This window comes from Babylonia areolata, chromosome 24 (genome assembly GCF_041734735.1).
Source record: "Babylonia areolata isolate BAREFJ2019XMU chromosome 24, ASM4173473v1, whole genome shotgun sequence".
In the NCBI taxonomy this organism is placed as follows: Eukaryota; Metazoa; Mollusca; class Gastropoda; order Neogastropoda; family Buccinidae; genus Babylonia; species Babylonia areolata.
This window is the reverse complement of record NC_134899.1, coordinates 33,513,082-33,530,210: the sequence shown is the minus strand read 5'-3', so window position 1 is coordinate 33,530,210 and position 17,129 is coordinate 33,513,082. Positions and strand designations below refer to the sequence as shown.

The following is a 17,129-nucleotide window of genomic DNA, read 5'->3' as shown; positions in this document are numbered from 1 at the left end:
GTCCTATGTCTGTGTCTTTGTCTGTGTGTGCATGCGCGTGCCCACGTGTGCGTGCGTGCGGGTGTATGTGTGTGTGTGCGCGCACGCGTTCTTGTGTGGGATTTTTTGGTGACTCCTCACACAATGACCAAAGCAGTGGCACTTGAATGCTGCTGCTACTTGTGTTTCTGGGCGCCCGGTCAGACGCTTCCGACACAAAAAGGAAGCCGACACGGCTTTTAATCAAGCGAGGCTATTGTGTCTCAAATTATGCAGCTTTTGTCTTGAAGCAAACAATTCACAGTGAAAGGCGAAGCTCACATTTTTTCCTTCCCAAAAAAATGTTTGTATAACTTTTTTTCGTGACACTGTTTTGCTATAGAAGCTTATTTATTTATTCATTTATTTATCTATTTATTTATTTTAAGATTTTTAAATTTCTTTATATTTGGGGGAAGAAAGTGTATTGTGAAATTGTGTGCAATTATGATTTTTTGTGTGTATATGTATATATCCCAGCCACAATAAAGTAAAATACTTCTTCCAAAATGAATTACGTACACATTGCATGTTGGCCTCATTCTTCGTGTGCAATGCGAGTGAGTTTGTGAGTGTGGTTGAGTAGTTTTCTCCGCTGTCTGTCCATCGGTGTGTCTGTTTCTCTGTGTCTGTCTGTATTTTTGTTTGGCTTTCACCCTCTCATTCTGTCATATATCTGCCAGTATCTATCTATCTGTCTGTCTGATTATCTATTTGTCTAACTAGCTATCTGTCTCTCTATCTATCTGACCGTCTGACCCATGTCTCACTGTCTTACAAATCTCTTCTTACTTCATCACAAATTCACATCCCTCTAATCTGCTTTTGTTTATTACATTTCCATTGTCTGACATATTTTACCCATTCTGATGCAAGTCTCTGAACAATGTCCATACTTTGATAAAAGCGACAAACTAACTTTTGAAATTTTTGTCTTGTAAGGGTTTTACCAACTTATTGCACCAACTAAACCTAATTTCGACCTTCCATGGGCTCCCTGATTAACAATGCATTAAACACACTCCATTCTGACAGTCACGACTTTTCAAAGTTAATAATCTATAGCTTTCGTTCTTAACATTGTGTTCTAAACATCCAGATCATTTTTGGAAGTGTTTTCTAAACGTCTGACACAATTTTCAAGGCACAGAAAACCTGCCCCCAAGATGGCGCCGATGCCGATCACGTGGTACACTGCTATGTAGGACCCTGTCAGGTCCCGGATGTAGCCTGCACATCAAATACACCAGTGAGGTGTGCTTCAGACAAATCACACGACCTTTATGATCCTCAAATGGACGAATAGGATTTATCATTCATCGTCACACACACACACACACACACACACACACACACACACACACACTGTGTACACACACACACACACACACACACACACACACACACACACACACACACACACACACACACACCTTGCACCCATCATTCCAGCCCCGCCACTTCATCCATCAAATACCCATCGTAGACCGCCCACGCCCCACCCCCATTCACCTAAGACTAACACATCTCAACAACTTTCCTATTCCTCCTCCCTCACCAAGCAGCAGACATCCCTCCCACCCCTACCCCTCTTCAATTTACCCAGCACAGAACGCACTTCCCCAGTTTCTCCTCACTCACCAGCACGAGGTGCCCCCTCCCCTCTCCCTCACTCCAGACCCAACCATTACCAAGATCTTCATTCACCCAGCACAGAACGCTCCCAGCTCTTCCTCACTCACCCAGCATCAGAGGTCAACTCCGCTCTCCTACACCAAACCCAAACACTGCCTCTTCATTCGCCCAGCACAGACCCCCCGACTCCCACTACCAAAGCCCAACCCTCACACACTGACCCAGCAGGGGGTAGGAAGCGGCGGACGAGGCCCCAATGACGAGCAGGACGAATCCCAGCGCCTTGGCCATGCTGTTCAGCCCCACGTAGTGCAGCACCAGCATGGGCAGCATGGTGCTGGCCACGCCCCCCAGCAGTCCCAGCACCACGGACAGCGCCACGAAGTGCGGGAAGGAAGTCAGGAAGCGGACGAACTGTGACGTCACGCCCAGGATGACGTGGGAGAGGATGACCATGGAGGGCACGGTGAGCATCTCGGTGCAGGCCACCACGGCACACAGCACGCGACACACCAGGTCCAGCACGCCCATCACGCTGACCAGCAAGCCGTTCTGGGTGTCCGTCACGCCGTTCTCGCTAGCCATGGCCGGCAGGTATGCGGTCATGATGCTGACGGAGTTGAAGAGCAGGAAGTAGGACAGCAACAGCAAGAAGAGCGGCCGGCGGAGCAGCGAGAAGTCTAGCATCAGGCTGGACGCTTTGGGACAGCGTCTGCAGCGACATTTCTCTCCATCTTGTGCTAGCTTCCCTTCCTCATCCTCCCTAGACTGCTGTATGGCTTGTGCCGCTTCCGCCCTGACGTCAGTGCTTTGAGAGGTGAGCGGTGTACTTGAGGACGCTGCCTGCTGCTTGCGGAAGAAGGATGTGGGCCGGAGCAGCAGGCCTGCTGGTATCGTGTGCAGACAGACTCCACCCATCAGCAGCAGAGCTCCAGAAAGCCCGTAGTGGGTCAGCAGGAAGCTGACAAGAAGCGGCATCACGATGCTGCCCACGCTGGCTCCACACTGGGCCAGGAGCAGCACCAGAGTTCGTCTCTTCCTGAAGTAAGCCCCCATCAAAACTTCCCCCGGCGATAGTAGCATGGACTGCCCTAAACCTGCCGATGTCACACACACACACCCACGCACGCGCGCGCGCGCATGCACGCACCCACGTGCACGCACATAGCAAAGTTTGATGATGCAACGAGAATTTACTACATTTGTCACCCACTGGTTCTTACACATCAGATCTTTTGGGAAAAAAAAAAGATATCTCATGTTTATGGCCTAGTCAAGAGATAAACACTTTGGTGTCATGAATTGTACCTCGTCAGACTGGTAACCCCTGTATCCACTCAACCAGTATCCCTGTATCCACTCACTCAGACATATCCCCTGTATCCACTCACCCAGACATATCCCTGTATCCACTCACCCAGACATGTCCCTTGTAGATGATTTCACTCACACAGACATGTCCCCTGTAACCACTCACCCAGACATGTCCCCTGCATCCACTCACCCAGACATATCCCTATGTCCACTCACCCAGACATGTCCCCTGTATCCACTCACCCAGACATATCCCTGTATCCACTCACCCAGACATGTCCCTTGTAGCTGATTTCACTCACACAGACATGTCCCCTGTAACCACTCACCCAGACATGTCCCCTGCATCCACTCACCCAGACATATCCCTATGTCCACTCACCCAGACATGTCCCCTGTATCCACTCACCCAGACATATCCCTGTATCCACTCACCCAGACATGTCCCTTGTAGTTGATTTCACTCACCCAGAGATGTCCCCTGTATACACTCACCCAGACATATCCCTGTATCTACTCACCCAGACATATCCCTGTATCCACTCACCCAGATTTTTTTTTTTTTTTTTTTTTGTTATGTATTTATCTATTATTTATTCACCTTTTTTTCTCAAGGCCTGACTGAGCGCGTTGGGTTACGCTGCTGGTCAGGCGTCTGCTTGGCAGATGTGGTGTAGCGTATATGGATTTGTCCGAACGCAGTGACGCCTCCTTGAGCTACTGAAAACTGAAACTGAAACTCACCCAGACATGTCCCCTGCAACCAGATGATGGGCATCATGTCAGTGCAGAAGGAGGGGAGGATGCCGCTAAGGGAGACAAGCAGTCCCCCCATCATCACAGTCTTCCTCACCCCCACGTGACCCACCACGATGTTCATCACGAACAGACCTGGGTATGGAATCAAGACGGGATAAGCACTTAGATATAGTACTACGTTCGATTGGGTTTGTTTAATGACGAAGGTCTTGCCCCTTTTCATTATGAGTCCAGTTTACGATGAGGAGTTTATAATTGTTATTTTCTACGGCTATAATATATCTAGGCATAATGTTAAACATTGGCAAGTCATACAGCAGTTAAGGCATCATTGTGACAATGGATTTGTCTGTTGATGTTCACAGCACACACCCCACCCGCCCACCGCATCCCACCGGATCACCCACTTGATGTTATTGAGGAGAAGAGGTGTGCCCCAGTGACTCAGATAGCTGTGCTGGCGGGAGTCTTCTGTGCCTTGACAGAGGCAGAAGAACTGACATTTCAAAATTACAAGATGATGAAAAAGAAAACCCCTCAGCTGGACCTTTGACATGGCTTTAGAGTTCCTGAAGAAGGACTATCTGACTCAAGTCTTGGCAGCTTCCGTCAGGGTCCTCATAGATATAAGAGAGAAAGTCCTTGGTTCAGAAAGAAAAGGATTACTGACTGTGGGACCACGCAGAAACGTGACCTGAACAAGATCAGAGAGTTTGAAAAAAGCGTATGAAAACAACATACTCTGTGTTAAAGATAGAGTGCTGGATTCTCGCCTGAGTTTCCTGAGTTCGATCCTCAGTCTCGGAACACTTGGTGGGTTTAAGGTGGATATTTTTCAGATCTCTCAGGTCAATGTATGTGCAGACCTGCTAGTGCTTCATCATTATACCCTGTGTAGAACATTGTGAGACACAGTGGCATTCCAGAAGATCGTCAACATCACCAGGCACTTGTTCACGACTGTATGTGCAGACCTGCTAGTGCTTCATCATTATACCCTGTGTAGAACATTGTGAGACACAGTGGCATTCCAGAAGATCGTCAACATCACCAGGCACTTGTTCACGACTGTAAGTCTTGTATGGATCTGAATCTTGGAAAGGGCGCAATAGCCGAATGGTTTAATCGTTGGACTTTCAATCTGAGGGTCCCGGGTTCGAATCTCGGTGACGGCGCCTGGTGGGTAAAGGATGGAAATTTTTCCGATCTCCCAGGACAATATATGTGCAGACCTGCTAGTGCGTGAACCCCCTTCGTGTGTATACGCACGCAGAAGATCAAATACGCACGTTAATGATCATGTAATCCATGTCAGCATTCGGTGGGTTATGCAAACAAGAACATACCAAGCATGCACACCCCCGAAAACGGAGTATGGCTGCCTACATGGCGGGGTAATTTTTTAAGCAGTCATACACGTAAAATGTTACATGTTTGTCTGAGTGTGTATGTGTGTGTGCCTGAAATCTGATTGAGTGACACAGGAAACGAATGATGAGCGCCCAGTGACAGCCGTCAGTCGGCTCTACCCAGGTAGGCAACCTGTTGTGCAAATGACCTCGTGTTTGTAAAAGCGCTTCGAGCTTGGTCTCCGACCGAGGATAGGCGCTGCATAAGTATCCATATAAATCAATCAAAAGTCACCTAGAGTACCTGCCATAATTTAAAACATCCTACAACCGTTGCCTATGAAGGTGGTACCTATGTTCCTTTTTTTCTTTAAAGATGTAGTGTAGTGTATATGGATCAGTCCAAATGCTTTGGCACTTTCTTGAAACTGAAACAAAAATTGTAAAAGGTGTGAAAAGTTACAGAAAACCAGTGTGTCACAGCTTGCATTTTCAGTGCGAGGATGGTGGCTCTGCACGCAGGTTGATGGGCTGATAGAAATTCTTTTTTCAGGTGTCCAAGGTTAACTAGCACGTATGTAGACCTAACCGTGCGTCATGTTTGCGGTAGATACGCCTACAGAACATGGAATACGCACGTTAAATACCCTGCAATCCCTGTCACCTTAGTGTTAAATGAGTGAGAAAAAAAAAGCAGACCCAGTATGACAGCGACACTTACTGCCCACGCTGAGGAAGGCAGATCTGATGGAGAAGTAGAGCGTGGTGTAAGTGGCGTCAGCCTGGAACCGATGTAACAGCTCCACGTAAAACAAGCTGTAGCACGTTTTGCAGCCAGCATAAATGAAATAGTTGATGGAACAACCTGCAACACAACACAGCCACACAGATCACACATTAAGTTTAAGTGTCAACAACTCTTCAACACCACAAAACCGCATTAGGTCACACGTTAGTTTAATTATCAACAATACTTCACACCATAAAACGCCATTAGATCGCACATTAGGTTTTATTGTCAACAATACTTCAACACCACGAAACGCCATTTGATCATACGCTAAGTTTAAATATCAACAATACGTCAACACCACGAAACGCCATTGGATCAAACGCTAAGTTTAAGTGTCATCAATACTTCAACACCACGAAACGCCATTTGATCATACGCTAAGTTTAAGTCTCAACAATACTTCAACACCACGAAACGCCATTTGATCATATGCTAAGTTTAACTGTCAGCAATAGGTCAACACCACAAAACGCCATTAGATCGCACGTAAAGTTTAATCGACAACAACACATCAGCATCGTGAAACGCCCGAGTTTTCAGTGTATCTGTTTCCTGTTGTATCATGTATCGTGTTGTATTCTGCTGACCTACATTACGCTTCACTGCCTCGCAGAGGAAAATCAAAGAGAAGCTAAACACCTTTCCCGGGGACACAACACCGAAAAAGGTGTCTCGAACACTGAATCAGAAGTCTAACGCCTCGCCGATTTGGCTACGGCTCCTCCAGTGCATAAAATTACAATTCTGCTTTTAATGAAGAGACTCAAAACTTTTTTTTTCTATTGCATTTAGAGGCAGGGATGTTTGCCAGACATCCAGGTCCTGATATATACATGCCTGTGGTCCTGCCGCGGGAGCTGTCGTTTATAAACAGTGAGAACTACACAAAACATGGGATTGATTTTATTCATTCATTAATTCATTCATTCACTCATTTATGTATTCATTTGTCTATTCATACTTTTAATCGTTCATTTCTTTATATATGTATTTATTTAGATATCCAAAAAAGAAACATAACATATGTTTCATGTTGACGAAGAGGTCAAGCAACAGACCGAAAATACGACGGTCCTCAGACGTACCAGCTTTCCAGGCTGGATACTATATATCCGGGATGGAAAGCTAGTCTTGATAGCTTTCCGAAACGGTTCCTCAATATTGATCACGCTAATCTGAAAGAATGTGAACGGTTTCTTCCCGTTACATGACCCTAGAGATAATGATGATTATATCCTGCAGCCGTCCAATCAGAATCGTGCTTTTCCATGTGGCATACATGACTCATGACATGCTTTATGCGTTTGCTGGTTCAACAATGAAAACGAAATCACATGGTATTCCTGCCATCTACATAATTTGTTGAGCGATGAACACCGCGATTTGCAACTGTGAGCTCACTCATTCAAGACTTGAAATGACAAAAGTGGTGTTTGGATTCAGTGCTCTGTGTGTGTGTGTGTGTGTGTGTGGTGTCTGTCTGTGACCGTCTGACCCAGACGCATGACAGCAGGGCGAGGTGGCGGGATGAGTGGTATGACATGAGGAAAAACGTATCCAAGGCATTATCCAATTGATGATGGTTCACACAAGGTCTGAGGTCTAATTACCCATCATTATCTTTCCTCTTTTATTTCCATTTCGGAAAATGATATTCAACGTAGGTAATGCTTAAACAATCGATCGCACACACTGCCAGTATGTTTGTGTTTTTTTTGCTTTTTTTTTTTTTACTCACTTGTGTAAACAAAGTGAGTCTATGTTTTAATCCGGTGTTCGGTTGTCTCTGTGTGTATGTGTGTGTGTCTGTGTGTCTGTGTGTCCGTGGTAAACTTTAACATTGACATTTTCTCTGCAAATACTTTGTCAGTTGACACCAAATTAGGCATAAAAATAGGAAAAATTCAGTTCTTTCCAGTCATCTTGTTTAAAACAATACTGCACCTCTGGGATGGGCACAAAAAAATAAAAAAATGAAGCCTAATTATATGCAAACTGCATTTACTGTTATATTTATATTTTTTGTATTCTCTAAACTTGGTACTTTGATCTGATATTCTGACCCAACAACAAGAGCAGTCATTATTATCATTTTTTATTCAAACAGGAACTTCTTTTGCTAAGCATGGAAGTTATATTTATTTTGCAAACGTTTTGGTGCAGATAGTAAAAAAGGGAAATTACTCTGTAATTAATGCTAGGGGAGTTAATTTGCTTTAAACTGATCTTTCTCATCTTAAATATTACATTTTGAAATTATACTCAATACATAAAAAGCTTGTGTGTTTTACTCTCAGTGTACAGGGCTTTCACTATGTTCATTCGCCCAAGTGGTCCTTTTCGGAAAATACTAAAATCAGTATGACGAGTGGACTTTACGATCTGTTGGCTGAGCCCTGAAGGTCATGGGCAAAAATCATTTTGCGTACACATATTTATACACATTCACAGGGCTCAGGTTCGACATCGGTCATCGGTCATTGACGCATTTAATTTTGAAATGACCTATTGTTTTTCAAGTTGCCAGGTCACATGACTTATTGTTTTTATGACCAGTCGGTCAACCAAAGTAACCATCTCTCTCTCTCTCTGTGTCTCTCTCTCTCTCTTTAACGATCGCGATCGCTTTGTCGTCTGCTCCTACAGGAAATGACTATAAACTGGTTTATTAAAATACGGATCCGTGACGAAACGAAATCCGAAACGAATCTTTATCGCTGCCTTTCGCGAGCTTCGGCGAGAAGAATTGGCGTTCCCACTTTTGCATTAACCGAGTGCAGTTCCGGGAAAACTGAAAGTAGACTTCTGAATGACCAGAATGGCCAATGTATTACATTTTCCTTTCATTTGTGCATTATTAAAGTTTGAAAAAGCCCGGGACGGGTGATATTTGACCTATTGATTTTCAAAATGACCTATTGATTTTATGTTCTTCCGGTCATATGACCTATTGTCTATTGAACCCAACCTGATCTCTGCATTCAAAGCGCGTGCTCATATTCTTCGCGAACGCGAACGACGCCATTTTGTTTCAAGTTGTTGACCTGCCCGTTCAATCCTATATTCAATCGACAATACATGATAACATGTGATGGAAAGTTGGAGAAGGAGACCGTTAAATATTTATTCAGAGAAAGATTTGTGAAAGCCTCATCATTTACTGGATTATGCCCCAAACTGCCATAAAAATATCCACAGAATCAGTCGGAATTCACAGTTAAAAATTGTAAACCATGCGAGTTAATACCCTTGAACTGATCACGATGAAACGAAAAAATTTCCATTCTTGACTTTTCTCAAAATGAAGTCCTTTTCACTTCTTACGACGTTTAGAAGTACTTGTACTTGGCTCTACATGTTATTAGCTTAACAAAATACTAAATTTTCATATCAACTTTAAAACTATAAAACTAGAATGAACATAAAAGAGAAATTGAATCGACCGTGTCGTACTACATTCCCGGCGGGTGTAACTAAACTTGTACATCTATCTAGATCTAGTGAAAACGGCTGAATGTTGCAGTGTGATTGCGGCGATAGCCATTAAAAAGAATTTTTTATTGCCCTTAAAGATTTTTTTGAATGCCCAAGATACACCAGAATAATATGATTTAAACAGCGTTCTCACTGCGAATACCGCAACTGATTTATCGCCCTTTAAAAAAGTATTGATTTATCGCCCTTTAAAAAAGTATGTTCAAATGTTAAATTTTAGAACGTCAGTTAAGGAGCCATGACAGTGTAATGGATAAGTCAGTTTCTTCTCACCCGAACACGCGGGGTTCGAATCTGGTTAGGGCTTTTTTTTCTTTTCTTTTTTAACGAGAACCTTTATAATAACAAATACAGAACACATTTTAACGATTAGACTTTTTTTTCTTTTTTTTTAAGTGTATCACAAGTGAGTCTTGAAGGCCTTGCCTCTTTTGTTTGTTTGTTTTGTTGTTGTTGTTGTTGTTTTTATTTGGGGGTGGGGGGGTTGATTTTGTTTTGTTTTTGTTTTTGTTTTTTGTTGTTGTTTTTTGATAATCTGTGTGCGTGTAACGGAAGGTCTGGTCAAAGGTTAAGGCACTCTTTGCTTTTTCCGTTTGTGCGGAGCAAGCTGTCCAGCGACCATGTCGACGCTGTGTTGATTGTTGACACGTGTGAGCCGGTCCTCGTGGAGCGTTATGTTGACATGGGCACAGCATGACTGAGGACTTTCGCTATCATGGCTTTGGCTGCCTGGACTCTCGCCACCACTTTCATCCCTTCCTACCTCAATTTTTTTTTTTCCCCGAGGGCAGCCTTCTATACAGGCTTCAGCCTTTTTTCTTCTCTTTTTTATATTTATAATTGTTTTTGTTTTTTTTAGTAACGGGGTAGTTCGGGGGGAGAGGGGGGAATCTCGTTGAGTACGTGGGTTTTGTCTTCGTGAGGACGAAGGATGGACAAAAAAATATAATAAATAAATTAATGAACAGAGCAATATTGTTCAACTGGTATATTCTTGCAAAATGACTGGTAGGGTAGTGGAGCGAAAGATGATGTAAGGAAAGGAGGGTAGGGGAAAGGGGGAACAAAAGGTAGGGCGAGGAGTATTAGTGAAGGTTGAACAGGTACCACTGAACTGGAACATTGTACTTGCCGAACAAGATCCCGTAATAATTCAGTTATTATCTTCCACTTTAACAATTCAAACAGTTGGTATCGTACTCACACTTCTGCTGATACAATAATCCGGTTGGATGACGAGTCAAGCCGTTGATAGTGTACCCATATCTCTGCTAATACAACAATCTCATGACCGTAACAAGTTAAGCTGGCCGTTCAACAGTTGGAGACAGCCAAAAGCGTGACGTAATTCACGGATGAAGTCAAGTTAATGTGAAGGTCGTAGCCCGCAATTTTTGCGTCATAGCTTGCCTTAAAAATAAGACTGAAAAGAAAAGAATGGTTTAAGTCAAATATGCCTAAACACAAAGGATGGGTAATGTCCTGTTTTAGCGTCCTTTATTATTGCACCTATTGGTTACATTTTCATGGCTTGTGGGACCAAAACGGAAAAAGCAACATGGTGGCACCTTAGTTTAGTGATTAAATCTGGATCAAAATTGAGGAAAATAACGTACAAAATAAACGTCGAAATCCACTGAAAATGGATTACAGAATCTACAAATGTTAATGTCGTTTTTCTATATATGCACCAAATTTGCCTGTAAAATAGGTCCCTGATTTTAGGATGTTAAAATAGGACTTTACCCAAAGGATACATACAACCGTGGGCTAGTAAAAGTGAAACTACAATTTGAAATGATGCACATGATCCTGCCACATTTTTTTTCCGGCCCTCCTCTCCACTGGGTTTAGATCTCAACTGACTGGACCAAATTTATCTCGAGCGTTCTTCCAGTGAAGTCTGTAAAGATCCCGAAGCTGGAATCAAAAACGGGATAGGAAATAAAAACTGTCCGAACAGCAAAGATCAAAGACAAGAAATTATATAAAATATATGTTGTTGTTTTTTAGATGGGAAAAAATATGTAATGGATGGGTCTGATTCTAGCTGGCTTGGCATGGTACACCCCTCTACCCCATAGAAGATGGGTAGGCCTCAACTACTATTTTCCACCTTGGCCAAATTTACCCCCAGGAACAGGCTAATTTCCAGTAGCCTCGAATCACCACCAACTAGGATGTCGGGTCAATCCTGAATTATCGAAATTGATTAACCGCCGAAGAACATTCCAGGCTTGTCTACACAGACCTCGAGGTTATGCTGGGCCAACCAATATTTGACCCCGGGGTAAAAACCCGTGGGGGTAAGAATAGCCTGGTACACCGATTCCCGTGGAGCGTTGTGTTGACAGTGGCCAGCAACTATGCACGAGGGATCCGGTCTGTGATGAGATAGTAAGAGAACAGTAGCAGGGCTGACTACCACTCCAACTTTAACCTGTAGGTGGGCTTGAAGGCGTTCGGGTCACGCAGCACGCACACGCTTCCGCTTGCACACGCACGTACAACCACAAACACTTGCGTGCGTGCGCACGCTTGAGAGAAAAAGACGGTGAGAGACTCAAACTTACATGCTCTTATTCATAAAGGCCATTGCCCCTTGAAAGGGGGAATAAACATGAAGAAATGAAGGTCTTGTACAAAAGGGAAAGAAGTTGAAAGAAGGAGAAAGAGAGATGAAGGAAGGTGAAGAGAGTGAGAGAGAGAGATCAAGAGCTTTGCCAGGTTCACTGCTGGTAAACATCTTTAAAAAATCCCAAACATGAATCTTCCATAAACTCATCAATAGCAAATGCTGTCTTTTGTTACGGAAAGATACACTTACGACTGCATCTATGAGTACTGGCACTTTTTAAAGATCAGGTTTGGCATACTGGAAAACAGTACCAAAGACAAAAAATAGGTACAGACAACTGTACTTCGTCAGCTGAATTGCTTCCAGGTATATCAACCATCAGGCGTATTTCCATCAAATGTATTTAGTATCATATTCATCGAAAACGTTTATCTGTTTGAAATTAACCTCTCACTTTACGAGAAACCGTGGGATTGCCACACTTTCTTTCCATTGTGAGAAAGCATTGAGCTGCCCCCGCCCTTTCTCGCAATGTGTGATAAAGTGGAAAGTCCCCCTTATTTTTATCAAAAACATTTCCTTTGTCATCAGGGTTGGTTTCTTGTCTTTTCCCAAAACAATTTTCAAAGCAAAATGAGAGAAAAAAATAAGAGAGAAAGAGGGAGATTACAACGACAACCATGATAATGATGGTGACGTTTGCGAAGACATCGACGGTGATAATACTAAAACTGGCACCTATTTAATACATTTCACATGAGATGGATCACTGCACCAAAAACAATTTTGCAGCTACACAACTTTATCTAAGTCATATGAATTTATGCACTCTTATACAATTGCAGAGAACACTTGGAACTTGTTGTCACACACACACACACACACACACACACACACACACATATATATATATATATATATATATATATATATATATATATATATATATATATATATATATATAAAGAGAAATAAAACGAAAAAGAGAGAGAGAGAGGCAACTCACCAAAAAAGACAGCCCATGCCCAGCCTCTGTCATAAGGAACGCCATCCGATTCCAATTTCACTTCCTCTGTCCCCTCAGCCTCCCCTTCCACTCCCTGCACCACCAGCGGTGAAAATTGCTGGTCAGTTTCCTGGTCTTTCGCGGTTTCTGTCCACCCCTCCTCCCTTTCCTCCAACCCCCGCTGGGTCAGGTGTGAAGTGTTGTGGTCAGCATGTGCCCTGCTGACGTATACTGATGCCTGCCCCTCATACCGGCTCGGGGTCCTCGGTACACACTGAACATCCGCCCTCATGGTCATGTGAGCACCAACCGTCCTTCACAGTGGACATGCACACGCTTACACGCGCGCACACAGCGCGATGCCCATGTCCTTGGAGAGATGATTCAGCACGTCTGTGCACCACCCCTCTCTTTTACTTTTTCTCTGTTTTCTTCCAGTCGCTGTTCTATAGGCAACCTACAAGATAACTGTGTCACTCCATACACTTACAGGCTAAATGACTAAAAACAATCTGCATTGCTCCAGCACAAATCTCCAACTATCATTGTGTGCTGACAGCGTGCACAGTGCAAATGTCCTGCTTGGATCAGATATGATCAGGAAAAGGTCCACATTCAAATATGTCAACACTTCCACGTTGTTTCGAGCAGTCTAATTTCCTGGCCGACATCTGCTTGATTAACCCTTTAGCCTCTTTAAGTCTCGTGCCTATGCAGCCTTCTCAGCCTGACATGTTTTGGCCCTGCTGCATCAACGGGGATGAGTGCTTCACTTCAGTCACAATTTTATAACAACCACTCAAACAATAGCTACCAAACGTCACACGATCATCGAAATATATACTTATGACATAAATTGCTAAAGTTTCAAGAAACAAGATATAGTATCTTATTTGTATCTTCAAATTAAAAGCAGAAATAACATTTTTTTAAAGGCTTTTATACGAAGTTTATTTCATAAATCTCACTTACCGACTAGTTATTCGTTGAAAATATTTGAAACTGTTGCTTAAATGAAATTTCATATCCGTCATTTTCCTAACAATTATCATTTGAATAATATGTCAATAATTTGTCTTTATCTGGGTCGAACTCGCTGCCAGAGTCCATCATAATTTCATCGAGCACATGCTGTGCAGTATGCCTTTGACGTTTTGCGATGGCGATGTAGTAAACCGGTTAAAAAAAACCGCACTAACCGTTCGAATTAGTCAACGAAACTTAGCGTGTCTATGGGGAAGTTCTTTTCCTGTGAATTCTATTCCCTAGCAGTTTAATGCATACTTGCGAGCTTACGAATCGGTAAAAGGGAACATGTTTCTTCGACTGAATGCTGGTCGAGCACAGGCGGAGAATGACAGTCTGCGGTATCTGAACAGCATTCAGGTGCAGGGTTGAGTGAGTTTAGGTGTTGTGCGGCTGTTTTCAGAAAGACGGGAACAAATCATTCATGAATGTGTCTGGTTTCTTGCTGTCATTCCTGCATGCCATACAATCCGAAGTCCAAGGTTCCGTAGAAAGTGATTTTTTTTTTTTTTTTTTTTTTTTTAAACGAATAAGTTAGTCACATCAGTATTTACTTGAGTTAAAAACTTACTTTTCATTATAAAAACAATCATCCCATAAAAGATGGTCGTCCACCCTCTCTCCCTCCCTCCCTTCCTCCCCCCTCCCCCCCCCCCCCCCCCCCCCCCCCCCCCCCTCTCTCTCTCTCTCCTTCTCTCTCTCTCTCTCTCTCTCTCTCTCTCTCTCTCTCTCTCTCTCTCTCTCCAGTAATGTAGTGGACGTACTTAACAGCCGGCATTGAAGGACCGAAACTTTGGACTCCTGGCGACATTATACGGGCCTACAGAACAGAACAAGCATGACGAGGACAGCCACGACCCATAATTGTGAGATTCATCAAGGTGGAGAGACAAAATGACAGTCCTTTCAAATAAAGACTTGAGACAAAGACTGCAAGAAAAAGAGGTGAGGGTGGCCAATGATATGACAAAAGCACAGGCACATGTTATAGGCAAAGCAAGGAGTGAAGGGAAGAGGGTCTGCTTCTACAAAGGTCAGCTGGTATTCGAACCTTGGATCAATCATCGTTCGTGTGCACAGGTTGTAGAGGGTGGTGGTAATGGCGATCACGGTGTCAGTACTCCAGTACAGTCTGTCCCAGCCCGGAACGAAGTGGGCGTGTCAAAATCGGCCAGTCAACGGGAGGGTTCCCCTCGCCTTGTCAGTAAGGTGATGACGTCATCAGCTGACACCTCTGCGCAGAACGGAACGGGCAGTGTGAGCTCTTCCCCTCCCTCCTCTTCACCTACTAGCGCACGTGCAACCCAGGACCAGTGGCAGCGTGACGGCAGCAGTGAGGGTGGACACGGGGACTTTCCTCATGTCAGAATCAGTTCAACGGCTTACCTTGGGAACCAGCCACGCAAGTCTCCCGTTGGATCGGCTCGTGGCAGGGGAAGAGGTGGCAGTGGCAGTGGAAGTGACATGCACCTGCGCTCGAGCGTGACGAGGAAGCCATAGGACAGGCCCGACCATCCAAATCAGTGGAAGTTTTTAAACTATAATGTAGAAAACTTACATAGTAAATTAAATTATGTTTCTTTCTTGAACTATGTAAATAAATTCGATTTTGTTCGCCTCACTGAATGCTTTCTCGATTGTTCATTTGATTTCAGTCATATCTTTACCAAATACATTAAGTTTTATGTGCCAGCAAAAAAGTCATCTTTTCAGGCGAGACGCTCAGGAGGAGTGTTGTTAAAAAGTCCGACAGAATGTGAAAGAAATAAAGTTAGAATGTGATAATATAGCTATTAAAGTGGACAAGAGTGTATAGGCCCAGATAAAGATGTTGTTGTTGCTTGCAGTGTTGTTCCATAACGAAGTCCTGCACACAATGATAAAATGATTAAAGATATCTTATAATAATAGGGGATCTGAATGCCAGACCAGGTAGTAAACAAGCTGAACCTGAAGTAATGACAAACTATATTGATGAGGTAATGTGTGATCGTATGGATTAAGACATTTATGCACGCTGTTCTACAGAAGAAACAATTATACTCTTGGGTAAACGTTATTGAACTTGTGTTTCATATTTGATTTGATTATTTTGAATGGTTTTTGTAATGGTGACAGATATGGAGAATATAGTTTTGTGTCAACTCACGGATGTAGCGAGATTGATTATTTTCTCATTCCCAGTGATTTGTTATTTTGCTTTGATTTACGTGTTGGTGATTGTGTGGATTCCTGTCATCTGCCAGTTGAGGTAACTTAGAAAAGGGTCCGTAATAACTCAGAGGTTACAAACCAAAAGCGAGAGTATAAAGTAAAAATTGTGTAGAATGAGAATGCTAATCTTTACAAGAATGAACTTAATAGCGCAGCATTTTATGACAGTTTGCAGAAAGCTTTTCGGTTATGAGATGCTAATTTGAATGAAATTTTATACCAGTTTGTTACTGCTTTGTGTGAGGCTGCTGCATGTGTGATGCGAAAAGTGGAGCATGGAAGGAAAACAAATTAATGACTGGTTTGATGTTGAATGTGCACAAAAGAGACAAGATTTAAAAGGTTGTTAAAAACATTTCAGAGGTGTAAAACATAAAAGGATAATAAAGAGAAAAGACAAGCGCATGCTGAATCACGAAAAGATTATGTTACATTGAGAAAAACAAAAGAGCGATAATTTAACAGACTAAAAAGGCTAAAAGACTTAGTTGATGATTCTAGGAAAGGAAAAAGCGCAGGTCCAGACAAAATTGTCGGAGAACTGCTGAAGTGTGCAAATTATGCTGTGATTGGTTTCCTTGTGCAGTTATTTAATCTTTTTTTTTTTTTTTTTTTTTAATCGGAACTTCCCTCTTGAATGGGCAAAATCTATTATTATTCTTATTCACAAAAAACGTAGATAACAATAACCCCGATCATTATCGCGGAGTATCACTCACAAGTATTTTAGGGAGACTTACTAAGTGGGCTGAAAAGGAATAAAAGATAATGGAAGGACAAGCAGGTTTTAGAGCTAATTATAGTACCGTCGACCACATATTTACATTGTATGCAATAGTTCATGCATGTTATAATGGAATGTTCTTCAAAGAAATGGTGTGGGAGGTAAATTATACATTGCTCTTGAAGGTGTTTGCAACTCAGTTTGTGCATGTGTGCGCG

General features: G+C 42.9%; 1 protein-coding gene across 1 annotated transcript; it reads right to left on the bottom strand.

Moving 5' to 3' along the window:
• Positions 1–1,105: 1,105 nt before the first annotated feature.
• On the bottom strand, positions 1,106–13,239 carry LOC143298619 (monocarboxylate transporter 3-like). The gene is made up of 5 exons (XM_076611500.1): positions 12,948–13,239; positions 5,797–5,940; positions 3,712–3,858; positions 1,875–2,714; positions 1,106–1,248 (listed from the first exon to the last, which is right to left on the bottom strand). Exons 1-5 carry the CDS (start codon positions 13,237–13,239, stop codon positions 1,106–1,108), a joined length of 1,566 nt encoding a protein of 521 aa, XP_076467615.1.
• Positions 13,240–17,129: the final 3,890 nt, after the last annotated feature.